This window comes from Caretta caretta, chromosome 4 (genome assembly GCF_965140235.1).
Source record: "Caretta caretta isolate rCarCar2 chromosome 4, rCarCar1.hap1, whole genome shotgun sequence".
NCBI classification, from domain to species: domain Eukaryota; kingdom Metazoa; phylum Chordata; order Testudines; family Cheloniidae; genus Caretta; species Caretta caretta.
Genome location: NC_134209.1, coordinates 50,636,034 through 50,653,579, shown reverse-complemented (window position 1 = coordinate 50,653,579; position 17,546 = coordinate 50,636,034). Strand labels below are relative to the sequence as shown.

At 43.2% G+C, this 17,546-nt stretch overlaps 1 protein-coding gene across 2 annotated transcripts in view; it reads left to right on the top strand.

Moving 5' to 3' along the window:
- ANXA5 (annexin A5) overlaps positions 1-17,546 on the top strand; it is an 83,359-nt gene that overhangs the window by 42,804 nt on the left and 23,009 nt on the right. Inside the window, exons 1-2 of one of the 2 annotated variants that reach the window (XM_048847179.2) lie at positions 7,580-7,717; positions 8,018-8,106. In XM_048847179.2, the coding sequence (XP_048703136.1) occupies positions 8,098-8,106 (9 nt within the window). In that variant the 5' untranslated portion in view covers positions 7,580-7,717; positions 8,018-8,097. Of the gene's footprint in view, positions 1-7,579; positions 7,718-8,017; positions 8,107-17,546 lie in introns of those variants that run through there. The other variant, XM_048847180.2, reaches the window with a different exon arrangement.

Here is a 17,546-nt window from a genome sequence, read left to right as displayed (position 1 = left end):
AGGGGAGACAGCATGGCAGACAGAGACACATGCTGTGTCTGTGTATTTCCCCTTTAAGTATGCTGACCCACTCTTAAGTACACTGCTTTGTTACGTTAAGTTAATCAGCTGAGACCACAGCTACTGCCAGGAAGCTCCCTCCGTCCTGAGCCCTGTCATGTGTCCCCTTGCTCCTGCACCCTGCTTACCCCATCTCTATAGAGCAAGGGGGAGGGGGACACCCTGACATTAGCCCTCTTCTTCTCCCCCCACCCTCAGCAAGCAGGAGGCTCGGGGAGCAGCTCCAAGGTAGAGGGCAGGAGCAGCACATGGCAGTGGGGGGAGGGACAGCTGAACTGCCGGCAATTGATAGCCTGCTGGGCAGCTGCTGCACAGAGAACTTAGGGGAGCGGGGAGCTGATAGGGGGGCTGCTGGTCCACCCTGGTTCCAAGCCCCCACCAGCTAGCTCCAACAGGCTGCTCTTCCTGCAAGCAGTGGACAAAGCAGGCAGCTGCCAAACTATGTTATAAGGAAGCATTGCACAACTTTAAACGAGTATGTTCCCTAATTGATCAGCAATGAAACAACGTTAACCGGGCCAACTCTAAGTGAGGAGTTACTGTACACCATAAGTAGCACATTCCTACAGGGAGCAATTTAATACACTACACCTCCCCTCCATACTGTTTCGGAACCCCAATGTGGCCCTCAGGCCAAAAAGCTTGCCCACCCCTGCATTAGAAGGTAGTAGCAATCATGTATGTACCCCTATAACTAAATAACCCATCAAATGAGGAAGAAGCCTTGTGGAACGCAAATGAAGCACTTTAACAGAAAAGTGCTAATTTCAGAGAAAGTGGCCATTGTGTGTGATGATTGGAGGTGAAAGACTCAACATGCATTCCTCTCTCTCCATCATCAAAGGTAAAGCCACGTGGGTAGTTGTCCTGTCAGCTTTTCTTCTGTCAGACGCTAGAAGTATGGACTCAAGGAACAATCCTGCTTCTCTGGACTGTTTGGATTCTAACAGGGCAGAATAACTGAACAAGAAGATGGAGATCCCCAGAGTAACTCTGGGTAGCCCCGAGAGTCTTTTGAGAAGCTGGCAGATTACTACATCTTTACTACCATTTGGAATTATAGATTGTGCATATTTTACCTGTTTTAACATCTCCGTAACTCTCATTTCTATTTCTTAGCTAATAAGCCTTTAGTTAGTTTATTATAGAACTGGCTATCAGCATTGTCTTTGGGTCTAGGGAAAGATCTAGGGTACCATTGATCTGGGGTAAGTGACTGGTCTCTTGGGACTCAGAGCAACCTAAATGTGATATGATTTTTGGTATAAGTGATCATTGTCACTAAATCCAGTTTGTCCAGGTGGCAAGAGGGACTGGAGAGTCTTAAGGGGACTGTCTGTGACTCCATGGTAAGACTGGTACAGAGATCCAGAGCCCACATTTGTTACTGGGTTGATGAAATCCAATTATAGAACACACCACCAGCTTGGGGTGTCTGCCCTGTTTTCTGATAGTCTGCCCTGAAGTAGGCACTCACAGTGGGGAGCTCCTCCAGACAGCATGACATTCAGAATATATAATATTCACAGATTTGCCTAGTGGTCCTGGCCCAGGCACACAGATATCCCTAAGCATTTATACCTTGCATGTGTGGTAATTTGTGCTGTTTTTTAAAATACTCTTTGAAAACTTTACATTTCAATAGCCTAAAAGCTAATTTAGGTCAGAATTGTTGTTAATGAAGCAAAATACAACTAATTATTTCCCTCTCAATTTATAAGCAGAAATCTTCTTGCTGCTCAAAGTGATTCCAATATGCTACAGCCTGTTGGTTAATTCATTAATTAGAAATTCCATCATTTTGTGACAGATTCAGGAATTTCCTGCAACATTCTTGAAAAAACATCAGTTTAAGTAGCTTTGGAGTTCGTAGTATTACAAATGCTAAGTGTATGTATTAATGTGGGATTGTATGTAACTTCTATGGGGGGAGATGGGACCAATGTAAATCTTGGGAAATGTTATAAGTTTCAGAGGACTATTTGAAACTGTGTGCCAGACGCAGATAAACTGATAGAGCAACCAAAGTTAGGTGGGTTTCCCACAAAATCTCTAGGGGGAGGAGTATCAAACGTACTGCTGCTGGTTTTGCAAAAACTCAGCCTTTGAAGCTTTGCCCTGTGGAAGGGACCTCTGTCTGCTGTGAGGTTTCTAATATAATCTGCATTTCTGAGGTTAATTTGGCTAACCAACTGCCAACCACTGTACTATACTGTCTGGCTTCAAATTCGGTTAGATATTTGGGGATTAATTTTCTCTTTCAGTGAATGACCTTGAGACTAACCCAAGACTTTTTTATTTTGCCTGGGCCAGGTTTATACCTTCCTGTGTATCTGGAGTTCAGCACAACACCTCCCCAATCCTGATTTGAACCCTCTGACTGCTGCATAATTAAATAATTAACATGTGTATATGTTCAGTTTCTCTTTGGGTTGGATTGTACTTTGTGCACAGAGCCTGGTGTCAGGGAAGGTGCAGAACTGCACTGTTCCAACAGTTCCTGGAGGCACCACATTTCAACAATAAGGCACAAAGCCACCAGGGTACTCTGGTGCACTGGGAGAGTTGCTTCCACCTTTTAGGAATTTCTTTGCTAGAAAATTAGACCTCATTAGAAATCAGCCTGGAGGAGTTGTGTTACATATGACTGAGCAGCCTGTGTAGACATGAACCATCATATCAACTGCTGTTCATAGGCAAACCTTACTGGAACAATATGCTTAACCACAACCAGCTGACATGATGTTAAACACATGTGTACACTGTCTGCTAAATCATGTTTAATGTTGTGTTAATTAACACAACTCTCCAAGGCTATGTTTTAACATGACAATTTTCTAGTGAAGACAGTACCTATGAGGATACAATGTGTATTTCTCCCTGTGATCATGAGCCCACCCTTTGCTGCCCATTTTGGTTAGGTAAGCTTAGTACGAGTCTCACATAGTTCTTGCACTCAGGTCAGCACACAGCCTGCAACTGTGGGAAGGTACAAGAGAGAGGCTACTACATCTGTAATAGCTAAATGAATTAACCCATCTGTTGCACAAATATAGTCCAAACATCCTGAGATCCTTGGAAAGCCTCCTTTCTCCACAGAGTTATACAAATATTTGCTTGCTACTATAAACATTGATTATGCGTTAGCTGGTACTAAAGAACATCTGTCACTCCCCACCTCATCTGAGCCTTGTGCTTGGCAAAGAAATTGGCCTGTACTACTCAGTTGAAGATCATAGCTGCTAGCAATAGAAAAACTAAAACTATATTACTTAGATTGTAAGTTCTTTCTGTACTGTGTTTGTACAGCATCTAGCACAATGGGGCCATGGTCAGTGACTAGGGCTCCTAGGCACTATGCTAATACAAATATTATAATAATACATTATAGCATTCAGACCCCTATTGGAGCAGGATATAGTCTCCTTCATGGAGGCTGTCTTTATGAACCTTTTTTTTTTTTTGCTTCAGCACACTTGACATTTTTTCCATCCTCACAGCCCCTTTAGTGGCTGCTGCCACAGTTGAGATAATTTGAGGAATTTCTTGTTTATTTTATGTAATTTAACACATTCAAGTCTGAAGTTAAATCAGTTTCTCTTCTTATCACTTCACATGCTTCTTTCCAACTTCTAAAGCGGGTACCAAGAAATAATTTTCCATATTAAACATAGTACAAGCGATATTAAATCAGTAGAGCAAAACTTTATCATCCATGATATTCCGTAAAATTAAAATGTGTATAACCCATGAATTAAACAGGAAATCTGGGGAGAAGACAAGTTTCTCTAATGTGATTTGAAAGGGATCTCATTAAGATGGTGATATAAAATACATGACCGTAAGTGAGATGTCAGTCATCCAGTCAGAATAATTCTGTATGTCAGGATTACCTGGTTTAAACAATGTTTCTTTCAAGTAAGTCAAAATCTGAAGGCCAGACCATTCAAAACCTACATCGTAATTCTAGGGCCTGAGGAGGCTCTCTGGAGTTAGAAGGTCTGAAAGAGCATGAGCTCCTGGTTGGCTTGGTAGTGGGTTTTTGTCTTTCCAAAGAAGTGTAACTGCATTAGAGCTGGTCAGACAATGTTCACTGAATAATTTATCAGAAAAATTGGTCTACAATTGAGTGAATATTTTCTTACATTTGCCTAACTTTATAGAACACTTTTTGCATCAACAAAGCTGACAGTAAAACCTTTGTGTAAACCTACTGATTTAGCATATGTCACGGCAAAGTGGGATTATGACTTTACTAGTGGATTTCTACCCATCTTGCTAATTACTGACTTTAGGATACTATTAAGTCCACTTGCTACTTGTCCAATTAATTATCCTCCCCCTTTACAGGGATTCTACTGTATGGATCTGAGTGATGAATATGATCTGATTGAGTTTCACTTTACTATGCTCCAGCAGTTGTGGTTCTCTCTGCCTGGTGCCATCTTTGTGTATGCAGTTACATAAGCATTTACATGCCTCAGTCTGACTTGGTTGGTTTAAAACTCTATTAACTTTCCAAGTTTGGATCCAACTGCAGGTTGATTCTCTTGCTTTCCTTCATCATAAAGTTGGAAATCTGGTTCCAAAGTACTGTTATCGCCTATGTAAAGAAAGAAACTGTCTTTCACTTTTGTACTGTGAGACCTGAGGTCTAAAAGCAACCAGCTTGAACTCTTGGAAATGTTTTTGGAAACAATTTCAAAAGCTATAAAACTCTGCCATTTGAGGCCCTGATCTGGAATCTGATCCATATAGATGCACCGCTGTGCCCACGTAAAGCTCCATTACCTTCAGTGAGACTCTGCATGTCTGCAAAATTAAGATTGCAGAACCTAACATGATACATGCTCTAATCAGCAAACGTTGTAGTTTTAAGCCCCAGTCCTGCAAAGAGAATCCTTGGGCCTATGTGGAAGTAAGTGGAGCTCTGGAAGTGAAGAGGTCAACCTGACAGTCTCTCTTCACAGTATCAGGAGGACCATAGGTTTCAGAGTCCCTCCCACACATTGTTTGTAAGAAAACATCCTTATAATAAGCTCTCCCCAAAATATTAAAACATATTGCAACACATTAGATTCTGATTCTATTCCTTTATCCTATTTCCTTTGATTGTTAATGTAGTGTCTAGGCAAAATGAAGAACTAGGCAAAACAACTAACTCTCCTCCCCCACAATTCTACTGTTCTGTCCATGTTGACACAGATAAATAAATACACATGTTTAAATTGTGTTGAAGTACCTATAGTAAAAAAAACAAACAACCCCCCCCACCCTCATTTAAAGAGATCACATTCATACATTGTCTTGGCAAAGGGCAGGGTGCCAATTTCTCCCTATGCTATAATTTCTGCTTGTTCTTGCTGCCCAAAGCAAGTAGATTTAGACTCCCATGTGATTGAGGAAACAGGATTTCAGCTCCCGGCAGGGAAGACACTACACAATATAGCATATAGTCTGTGTGAGTATCTTTCCTGAGTTCCCTCCTCTGTACTTGGCTTACTAGAGGGTTCTTACTCTTGTTTAGGACATCCCAGATAGGAAAAAGCTGCACAGAAAAGCACTAATGTCCACAGATGTCCTGCTCCAACTCTTGGATAAATTGGTTGTTCAAGTTGGATGGCCTTAACCAATATTATGGAACAAAACAATGTCTTAAATGTACTCAATTATGAATTTATCTGTGTCATCCCAAAGTATTTTACAAACATAGGCTCTAACTGTGCAAGCTATTCTGTGCTGACGGACCCATGTGCCAAAAGAGAGCCGCACTGATTTGAATGAGGCTCTGTACAAGCATGGGGGAATCTACCTGAATGGAACAGCTTGCTGGATCTCGGTGGAGGCATTAACTAAATTAGCTGGAGGAGGGAGGTGGCTTTAGCTCTTTCCATTCAAACAATGCTCTGGGTGTTCTTCCATGCTAGGGAGAGAGACGGGGGGAAGAAAAATAGTAGGGAATTCTATATTGCTACTAAGGTTTTCTCATCTATGGGGTACTTAAACTATAGGGAACTAGGCAACCTCTTAATGACCCACTGTAACCTCAAAGTGTTGCACAGGCAGGGCAGACAATATAGGGAGTAAAGAAAGTTAAGCTCTGGCTAGGTCATAATAATAAGAGGTTTCAGAGGAACAGCCGTGTTAGTCTGTATTCGCAAAAAGAAAAGGAGTACTTGTGGCACCTTAGAGACTAACCAATTTATTTGAGCATGAGCTTTCGTGAGCTACAGCTCACTTCATCAGATGTATACCGTGGAAACGTTTCCACGGTATACATCTGATGAAGTGGGCTGTAGCTCACGAAAGCTCATGCTCAAATAAATTGGTTAGTCTCTAAGGTGCCACAAATACTCCTTTTCTTTTTGCGAATAATAAGAGGGAAATTTTAAAAATCAGTGCAGGCTTGTTAAGGCTTGTTCATAATGATGATAGGGCCAGCTCCTGCTTCAGCTGAAATTAATGGGAGTTTTGCCATTGACTTCAGCTGGAGCAGGATTGGGGCTGAGGCCTTTATTTTGAAGGCGGAGCCTTCCACAGCAGTACATTTGTTGTCTGTTTTCTGAAAAGTATCGCTAATTGCAACCTCCCAGACCGTGGGAAGGCTGTCGTTTAAAGGCAATCCTGAGTGAGCCTCCTTGTGACATATAAAGAAGGCCCAAAACATATTTTTAATTTCTGTTGTTTTTTCCCCCATTAGAAATGTAAGTGTGGACTACCCAGTGTTTTCTGGCCAAGTATCAAGGCAGTAAGACCTGTGCATGGGACGGAGGGGAAAGGGGTTTTAGTCAGCCTCTTTAAAACTTATTTTTGATTACTCCCTGTGTATTACCAACACCAGACAAGGTGGGGAGGAAAGATTGGGTACATGCTCCGGGTCTCCATAGATTGTATGGGGAGAGTTAGGTGCCAAGAAGAGGATATACAGAAGCCAACAACCTGAGTAAGGGGCTGCCTAAGCTAGCTGAGGGTGGGATGCAGAGGAAAGGGATGAGGCTTAGGGTCCAGATCCACTAAGGCAGTGTTCTTCACTGCAAGGCCCACAAGCCAGTGACAGCTCCCCTTGACCCCAAGTTAAAGGCTTGACCCCATCTCCTTGTCATCCATGGTTGAGAAACCCTGGCTCTATCCAGTGGTTGGCTTTCCAAGAAGGACATTCAGGAGAAAAAACCAGTGAAGACTTGATAGTACTTAGTTGTTTTTTAAACCCCAGGCCCCATCTCACCCAACATGCTCAGGCCAGCCTGCCTATCTTGCCCCTGTGTGCCTCATCCCTTAGCTAAGCCAGACAGCTGTGTAGGGCTGCTACTATTTGTGCAGGGGGCAAAGTAACCCCAGCGTTACGCCCGAGGCCCCGCTCTCTGTCGGAGCCCAGCATGGCCGAGGGGGAGGGGAGAGGACGCAGAGACCAGCAGGGCCCTTGGCCCAGCGCGCGAGGCGAAGCCGGCCTGAGACCAGCTCCCTGGGCCCGGGGGATTCCAGCGCTGGCCGCCCAGCAGCGGGCTGCACAGGCCGAGCTCGGCCCGGCGGGGGCGGGGGATGTGACATGAGCACCGGGCGTGGCCGGCGTTGGGGGGGCTGAGGCTCTTCGTTGCTCCGTGTAACTCGTAGCTGCTACAGCGCGCCAGGCTCGCGTCCGCACCCGGGGACATCCGCGGTGAGTAACCGGGGCGAGCGGCCGATCGGGGGTTACCAAGGGGCGCAGAGCAGCCGCAGCGGGGCTGCCCTTCGTCTCCCTGAAGCCCTTTGACGTGTCCTCCCTTCCGCGCGGGGAAGACGGGAGCGATGGGGGTGTCCAGGGATGGGCGTTGGCCCGGGGTTCCTGCTTCATTTCACCAGCCTCCCCAGCTCACATGTTTTTGGCTTGCAACGTTGCTCCGGCTTTGGAACGGAGCTGGTCTCCAGTGGGCTGCTGCCCTCTTGACCCCGGGCTCCGCATAACTTGTCTCTCCACTAGGCTGAGCTGCCCGGGGGAACGCAGGACGCGCACAGTCTCTCTTGCACGCTCGCTTTCCTGCCCACTGATCCTCAGGAGCCATGGCAAAGGTGAGTCACTTCGCTGCTCCCCTTATTTCGGGCTTTCTAAGGTTAAAAGGCTTCTGTATTGCCGTGGTAAGTGTTTGTGTGCGTGGCAAACCCACGCTGAAGGGGCATTTGATCAAATCAATGATAGTTCCTGTTGCTTTAAATCCATTCTGGCTTTTCTTTCCCCGCTGGTGCTTGTTTAATAATCACAGCTCCATTTTAAAGTGTAGTGGGAACACAGTAAAAGTGCGGGAGTGAATGACGTGGGCTTTCTTAGACTTCTCCAAAACTAGGCAACTTTCTTTCTAAACTGTCCTTCTTTTCCTTTTTAAAAACGTTTGGCCTATCTCTAATAAACTCACACCAAACTCCAAAGATGCTGAAACAAGAACTTGGACAACTCATCATAACCATTGTGAGATAAACATCAGACAAACTTTTCCTCCCAGTTTCCTTTCATTTAGCCAAGTTTTCTGTAGTGCATATTTCTGATGTGCGTGGGTGTAGCCTTTTTCTATTGGAGTAAAGAGAAGAAAAAAATTTCTTGATTTTTTTTTTCTTTCCCCCTTTACTCTCTTCTGCCATTTAAATTGTGTGGCTTCTCAACACAGACTTTTTATGCTGAACTTCTCTGATAGATCCGTAAACTGCAAATCTATTCTAATGCTTTTTCAGCCATTTTTTCCCCAGAAAGTTTTATGCCTTTCTTATTGGTCATTTTCATTTTCAATGTTTAGTTTAGTTCTGTAACATTTTTAGGCCAAATGGTTGTTTGAAAAACAACCATAACAATAACCTCCCTGTATGTTTATACAATCACATCAAACATAAACACTCCACAATGCCTGACAAGCCAAAAAAACAAACTTAAAACTGCTGCTCCATAACTTCCAACTGTTTACACAAGTTATCAAATGTATGAGTATGTTCCAAGTGTGTAGTCTGGAATTATTTAATTATGCATCAAGTTGATCTTATATTAATGAGACTTACAGCAGTAGCTTTTAGCCTCAATATGCATTTTTTAACATCCCTCAATATTTACATAAATTAAGGGAAATCATTACTCATTTAAACACTCTTCTGCTAAACTTTACCTTTTTGGTAAAGTTTGGATTGAATTGCTTAGGCTCTTGTTATAAAACCCGTTTTCCTAGGGGTTTGGAATGGTTCCAAGATGCTGATTCTGCTCATGTAGTCCAATTAGGCACACGTAGGGCTTAATCATGGAAACAGATCTCTTGCACCTTTACAAAACCCCACTGACTTTGTGCAGAACTACCTTTAGCATATTTTTCTTTTTTCCCTTTTTAAAAAGCCATAAGAGGCCATTCAATTTCCTCAGTCTACTTCAAATGAAAACTACATTTTATGTTGCCATGCTCTAATAAACGGTACCTCTGTGAAAATGCTATATCGCTCTTCCCCAGTGTAGACTGATTAACAGCGAGACTTGGGTATCTAAAGAGGCAGATAAGCACCCAATCTGGCATTTAGACGCCACTGATGTTCGCAAAACCACTATTCAGGTGCTCCCTAGCTATATAGATGCTTACATTTCTGCAGGGAGGCGTGAGGGGGAGAAGAGGGGGAGATGTGCAAAAGCTACCAAAATCCTGCCACTAAGCTGCTCATTGTCCTTGCTCACTCCTAACTGCCAGGGGTGTCTCAAACTAGACGTTCCCTGGCCCATCTTGCTTGCAGGGCCTGAACTGGTAGGTGTGCTCAGAGCATGCCTGACCACACAAAAGACAGTGGGGGTGAGCAGGCTGGGAATTTCGGGGTACTTGTCCTATTTTACCCAATACCCTAGTGATTAGGGCACTCACCTGGTATGTGAGAGACCCAGGTTTGAATCTCCAGTCTGCCTGTTTTGGGGCAGGGTCTTGAACGCACCTATTATGAGGGTGCCGTAATCACCAAGCTATATAGGCTATTCTGGGATGAGTCTCTCTCTGTTTCCTTTTGAAGGTGTTTCATTTTGTAGAAATGTTTCTTGAGCAGAGACTTGAACCACAGGCTTAGACTCACACAGAGGACCTAGGCTTTGCGATGCCTGGGTGCCCTGCCACTATAGGTGCTGGAACTGGGGGTGCTAACGCACCCCCTGGCTTGAAGTGATTTCCATTATATACAGGGTTTACAGTTTGGTTTAATGGCTTTCAGCATCCTTACTGTAAAAATTGTTCCAGCCCCCCTTCCTGCAATCCAGTGGAATTCACAATCCTGAGTTACGTGCTCAGGGTCCCCATAGATTGTACGGGGAGAGTTAGGTTCCAAGAAGGGGATATACAGAAGCCAGCAACCTGAGTAAGGAGCTGCCTAAGCTAGCTGAGGGTGGGATGCAGAGGAAAGGGATGCGGCTTACGGTTCACCTCCACTAAGGCAGTGTTCTTCATTGCAAGGCCTACAAGCCAGTGGCGGCTCCCATTGACCCTAAGTGCGGCTCGCTAAGTACCCTGTAAGCCATGTGGAACCTAGAGAGGTTGGGGGTGGGCGGGAACTAGGGAGGGGAGCAAGTTGGGGCTTCCAGGGCTGTTGTGGGCCTCTGCCTCAGAGCTCCCTGCTGCCAGAGGGGGGAGAGGTGCCCCTCCCCTGGAGTTCCGTGCTGCCTGCCGGTAGGGGGAGAAAGGCCCTTCCTGCTGCCTGCTGGCAGGGGAGAAAGAGGCCCCTTCCCCCAGAGGTATGTGCTGCCTGCCTGCAGGTGGGAGAGAGGCCCCTTCCCCCAGAGGTATGTGCTGCCTGCTGGCAGGGGGGGAGAAGGCTGGGGGGAGCCTGCTGCACCCCAAGCTCCTCATCCCTGGTCCCACAGCAGAATTTCCTGCCAGCCCATCAGTCAAGCACCTATCTCTGCTTGCAATTCTCGGCTTAAACCCTTTCCTGGAGTTAAGCAGAGGTAGAGAGAGAGATAGAGACTCTCTCTTCTCCCCATTATAGCCTATAGCCCAGTGTTTAAGACTCTGTCATGGATTGTATAAATGCAAGTTCAAGTCTGTGCTCTGCCTAAGTTAGATCAGGTTAAAAGCACAGGGCTGTTCAGTATTATGTGGAAACACACACACGAAAAATTCCTGACAACTTTCCTCTGGTTGGCTTTTGTGTGAGGCCTGATATGGTAGGTGTACTCTGAGAACACTACTGGATCGAGCCTGATTGGGGAGATAGGATGGAAAAACACCTAAGCTGACAATCTCGTTAGGGCTTTGGCATGATCTAGGGCTCAGAGCTGCTCATTAGTTGTGGGGTGGAGTCAGGATTTAGGTGGCTTTGTGCATGTCATGTGGGGCAGACTTACGCATATAGGGGACATGAGGTACCTACAGAAAGACAGCTGAGTGATGGTTTTGAAAATGCTGGTGGCACCTAAATGTTGAGCGTAAGCACCTTAATACCTTTGTGGGTCTAGCCCTGAGATATGAGCTGAGCAGGTCCTTGGCTGGTGTAAATTATCATTGCTCTCTTTGAAGTCAGTGGATCTCTGAACATTTATATCCACTGAGGATCTGCACCTAGATCTCTAAGGCCTGATCCATCTTTCACTGAAGTCAAAGGACATCTTGGACATTATTCCAGGGGCTTCAACCATACTAGACTGGGCCTCTAGTTTTTACATGTTGCTGTTTTTTCTCTGTGTGTTTATGCAGCCATGGAGGGCTGTATTTGGAAGTGTTCTCAACATTTTTAGCCATAATTGATCCCAGAGAGAGACAGAACCTTTTAGAAAGTGTACAGAATAAGCTCCATTTCATTGTGCACACATTCATATGTATATATACAAGTGCACACCATTTTCTTAGTGTCTGGCCCAGATAACTTCATAGCATTTTTGAAACAGTGCTATTAAATTAAAATGCAAATCAAAATAAAAATGAAATGTAAATAAAACTATTGCCATCTAATTGTATGTGTGTGTTGAACTGAAGGTTCACAGAGTTTGAAATAGTTATACAGTGCAACATAGTCAGCTTTTAATAAAAGTGTATATATCCTTAATCACAAATAGTTGAAAATGTTCAGTAATATATTTTCTTCAGTGTTTCACCTAATCCTTTAAATATTTTGTTATGTCTAGTAATGGCAGAAAAAATATTTTAGTTGTTAGCATTTTTGTGTGCTACCCTTCCAGTAGAGGAAGGTTTATTTATCTTGTGGAATAGTTGTAATAACATGGCTACGCTGTAGTGTAGTACAATTTCTAGATTGAACTCTGGGCATCCTTGTTCACAAGGTGCCTTTGTAATTGGAGGAATGCTGTTGACCTAAAAGGGTTGGCTTTCCTCACACTGCTGCACTCACTAAAACTGAGAAGGGGCAACAGGGGATGGATCACTTGATCATTACCTGTTTTGTTCATTCCCTCTGAAGCACCTGGCATTGGCCACTGTCGGAAGACAGGATACTGGGCTAGATGGTCTGACCCAGTACGGCCGTTCCTATGTCATTGTACGCCAGAAATATTTTCCTAGTTTTCAGTTGACCTAGATGCACTGGAAACAATACCTACTGATGTGGGTTTATTTAAAAATAACAATTTAAAAAATGGGAGCAATAAGAAACCTTTCTGTTTATAAAATAATGGTGGGATCTGACAATCCCAATATACTTGGGTCCCAGTCCTGCAAACTGTCATGTGCTTTCTTTGAAGCACATGGGTAATCTCATTGAGTTCAATATCATTCAGTGAGATTATTTTTCATGTGCTTAAGTACATGTGTGTTTGCAGAATTGAGCCTTGACTAGTCTCACTGACTTCATTGAGGCTACTTGTGTAAGGACTCTGCATGAACAGATGTTTCAGAGTAAGCCCCTAAACGATTGCATAATTAGGTTTCTCTCCTCTTCTGTTTCTTTAGGCAACTGGTGTCAGGATCAGCCGGCACATGTTCTGTGCTAATGTCCAGGAACTGACTCATTGACTCCCACTTGGATACTGTGTAATTCTTTCCTTTGTCAGAAGTTTAAGTTTAGTAGAACAAACATGGGTGGAGTCTATTAACTGGAGCTTAGCTTTTCTCCTTTAAACCTATGTGTCTAGATGGCCAACATGAAAAATGACAAGAGCAGTGTTTTGTAAGTGTCTTTTTTTTTAAAAAAGCCCAGCGGTCAGGGTGTTCCTCAAGGAAGGGAGACCTCTGTTCAATTTCCTGCTCTAAATCAGGCAGAGTAAGTATTTGAACCCAGGTCTCCCACATTTTGGGTGAATGGGCTATGGGTTATAAGTAGGCTAACCCCTGGGCTATGGGGTATGTCAAGGTTCCTCCCCCACTCTGAACTCTAGGGTACAGATGTGGGGACCTGCATGAAAAACCTCCTAAGCTTATCTTTACCAGCTTAGGTCAAAACTTCCCCAAGGTACAAAATATTCCACCCGTCGTCTTTGGATTGGCCGCTACCACCACCAAACTAATACTGGTTACTGGGGAAGAGCTGTTTGGACGCGTCTTTCCCCCCAAAATACTTCCCAAAACCTTGCACCCCACTTCCTGGACAAGGTTTGGTAAAAAGCCTCACCGATTTGCCTAGGTGACTACAGACCCAGACCCTTGGATCTTAAGAACAATGAACAATCCTCCCAACACTTGCACTCCCCCTTTCCTGGGAAATGTTGGATAAAAAGCCTCACCAATTTGCATAGGTGACCACAGACCCAAACCCTTGGATCTGAGAACAATGAAAAAGCATTCAGTTTTCTTACGAGAAGACTTTTAATAAAAATAGAAGTAAATAGAAATAAAGAAATTCCCCCTGTAAAATCAGGATGGTAGATACCTTACAGGGTAATTAGATTCAAAAACATAGAGAACCCCTCTAGGCAAAACCTTAAGTTACAAAAAAGATACACAGACAGAAATAGTTATTCTATTCAGCACAATTCTTTTCTCAGCCATTTAAAGAAATCATAATCTAACACATACCTAGCTAGATTACTTACTAAAAGTTCTAAGACTCCATTCCTGGTCTATCCCCGGCAGAAACCAGCATATAGACAGACAGACAGACCCTTTGTTTCTCTCCCTCCTCCCAGCTTTTGAAAGTATCTTGTCTCCTCATTGGTCATTTTGGTCAGGTGCCAGCGTGGTTACCTTTAGCTTCTTAACCCTTTACAGGTGAGAGGAGCTTTCCCCTGGCCAGGAGGGATTTCAAAGGGGTTTACCCTTCCCTTTATATTTATGACAGGGTATAAGACCTGTGCCACCATTTTTTATGGGAAAGGACTGACCTAGGTTCTGTGTCTAACTTCAGGAGAGTTTTTCACGGTTGAGAATCCTAAGCAGAGGGAGGCATCTCCTGGTAGGCACCTAACTCCCTGTAAGGGGCAGGGCATAGGGAGTCTGGGCACCTGACTCAGGGCTGTGGCTTCTGCTTGGTGGCAAAGCACTTAAACATTAGACACTGTAAAGTTGAGTGTAAAGTCCCCTTTTGTGGATATAATCCTTGGTGTCTTTCAACCCCACATCTCCCAGTGAGATCTAGTCCTTTAGCAAAACTTGCAGCCCAAGTTTGGGAGTGCAGGAGAAATAAAAGGATTGTTACATAATACACGAAGGAAGCAGAAAAGATTAACTTTTAAAAAGTTGTTTCTTGATATTGTAGTGTGTGCGTGAGAATTTAAAGATAAACCATCCACTTATTTTGAAACTTACGTTATCCCACTTTCCCTTGTTGCTGTCTGTCTGCAGGCATCTGTGCTGGAATGATCTAATTGCAGGCATGCCTCTCGGAACTTGCTGTCTCTTTAAAGCGTAGCATTCCTATTCCATACAGATAATTTGAGCTGGTACATGTAATTTCTAAAGAACTTAGTGAGTGAATTGGTGAACTTGGTAGGATTGACAATGAGAATAGCGTTTAGTGTTGCTATCATGATATTCTGTCTGTTCAAACCCTGGTTGTTTCATATTTTACAACCTACAGTGTAAGTTATTGTTTAGTAAGAGATCACATCAGATTTCAAATAGGTTTATAATTGAAACTCATGTTGTTTGTGATTTCTTTACTACCCATATACTTAGGGCTCTCTTCCTAATACATGATCTAGTGCACAAAATAAAAACTAACTTTTGATATATTGGTGTTATGATGAGCCTTTTGTGTGTGTGTTTGCAGCAGTGTACACAAGAGTATCAAGAAAGGCACCTAAAATCTTTATGGAGCTATAGTAGAAAATAAACACAAATAGGTTATGAAACAGAAGTCCCATATGAAATATTACCTGTCCCTTAATTCACTGATTTTAGATTCACTAGTGAAAGTCTGGAATTCATGAAATCATGTTCCATCTAAAAGAGCTAGACTGCTCCTTTATGAATGTTAAGCTCTATTTAATGCAAAAACTTTTGTCTTCTGGTAACAGCTTTAGAGTGTCATACGTTTGCATAGGGCTATAGTTTTTTTTTTTGTTTGGGGGAAAAAATTGTGCATCCCTGATTGGAGCTCAGAGACGCTCCTAATTTCCTGAACTTTATACCCTTGGGGGAGATCCTCCTCTCGTGTGACTTGTCATAGTTTCACTGAAGTCCAATTTTATAGATAATTGACTTCAATGGAGCCATGGCAGTTTACACTAGGATCGTCCCTTCAGTCTTCAATGTTCCATGTCTGTGGCCATCATCTTTCTAGGTGAGAAAAACTGAATGTGTTTCCATTTGGAGCCTGTCAATGCCCTTCCTTCAGTGGCCAAAATGAGTCACTTGAGAAATGCAAGGCACTTCCTCCGTCCCCTGGCCTGAGTCCACTGTCACCCTAACACTCTCAGCCCTTGCCTGCTGGCCTTGGGAGTGAGAAACCTGGACTGAAAAGTCAAATTACTAATAGACCGCAGAACTGGCCACCTGTGGAAGATTTTAATATAGAATTTTTTATTTTTTTTTTAAATCTAGCACACTCACATTAGCTTGCCACAACATAGTTAGATTGCTGGGTCACACTGATAAGTTCTAAAAAGGTGAATGAGTAGGTTTCTATAACACAGGGCTGAAAACACATGAGTTCTGTTTTACATTAGTGCTTGCACCATTGCTGGAAAACGATTTTGTATTATGGGTACACAATTTCTTACTACAGATGCAGCCTCGAAGACTGGTATAAGTAAGCTATGTAGAAGGGTAACCCTGCTTCTTTCTAAAAGGCTGTGATATGAGCTATGTGGCAGGGCCATTTTATAAGTCCAATAAATACATACAGTGGCAGTATAGGCTATAGCCACTTTGCTTCAGAGTGGAATGTGTAGCATGCAAATTAACTCTAATACTCAGAATGTTTTTCTAGCTTACATCTATGCCAAAAAATTTCAGGAATCTTTGGGCAACCTCAGTAAACCCAGAGACTTTCTACAGTACGCTTTGCAAGTGAGAATTATGAAAGATTTGCTTTAGTTAACAAAACTAAAAAAAGATACTGGAGAGAGTGACTCTTGATCAAAGATACTATCTTTATGTTTAACTTGGCTAAAAGATGACTAAGGAACTTAGGATCATTAAAAGGCGGCTTAGAAATTGTTCAGGGCCATTCCAGTTAGGTATAATTGGATAAGCAAAGGAAAACCTGAGGCTAGAAACCAGAAACCACTTTCTAAATGTGAGGCCTAAGAGACTGTGGAATAGTCTCCCAGGGGAAATGGTGATAGTCTTAGATAATTCAAACCATGGAACTACGTAAAGCCCTGTATTTCTGTTGAATATTCTGTTGAATAACCCTGCATTGGCAATGGGTATGGACAAGGTTACCTGATGGAGGTCTTTTTTTTAAATCTGTCTGATTTGCTAAATTAACTTCTGTTTGTTAATGTGATCAGTAGGGACTTTTTTCACCCACTTATTTCCAAGGGCTATTGAGAAAAGACAATGAATATATGCTGTAAGCCTTATAGTAGAAACACTGCCCATTGTTTGAAATTGAAAAAGAAAATGCTACAAGGGGAGTATCTCATCCCTCATGTATGTTGTGAACAGAAGTCTATTAGAAATGTTGTATTGTGCTGTTAAACAAGATGATTCTGTATATGTTTAAATGCTGATATGGTGGTGGTGAATTTGTTTGTTTACCTTAGTGCTTCTCAGAGTGTGAGATGAGATTAACTTGAGACACATGGCAACACTCCCACTAGGGCATGATGCAAACTTGGCTTGCGAAACTATTATTTTCAGTGTGCACTGAGGCTGGTTACAGCTCAAATGCCAGTTCTATGCCTTCTCCTTTCCATTCTGGCAGATTTCCTCCCTCCACTCAACGCCCCCGCCGCCAATGCAAAATCACTTCCACCAATTTGTAACAATAGCATAGCACTGAGTAATTGAAATTGCTAAACTGAGGTCAGGACTTCCTCCCAGAAGCCAGGTGGCTATATGGCTTGTAAAATATGGTTGAAGAGAAATAAACAAATTATTTTCTGGGTTTCTACTGTATTTGCATGTGTCCTTGTTGGTATTTTGAACTGTACCTGAATGTTGACTGGAATTTTG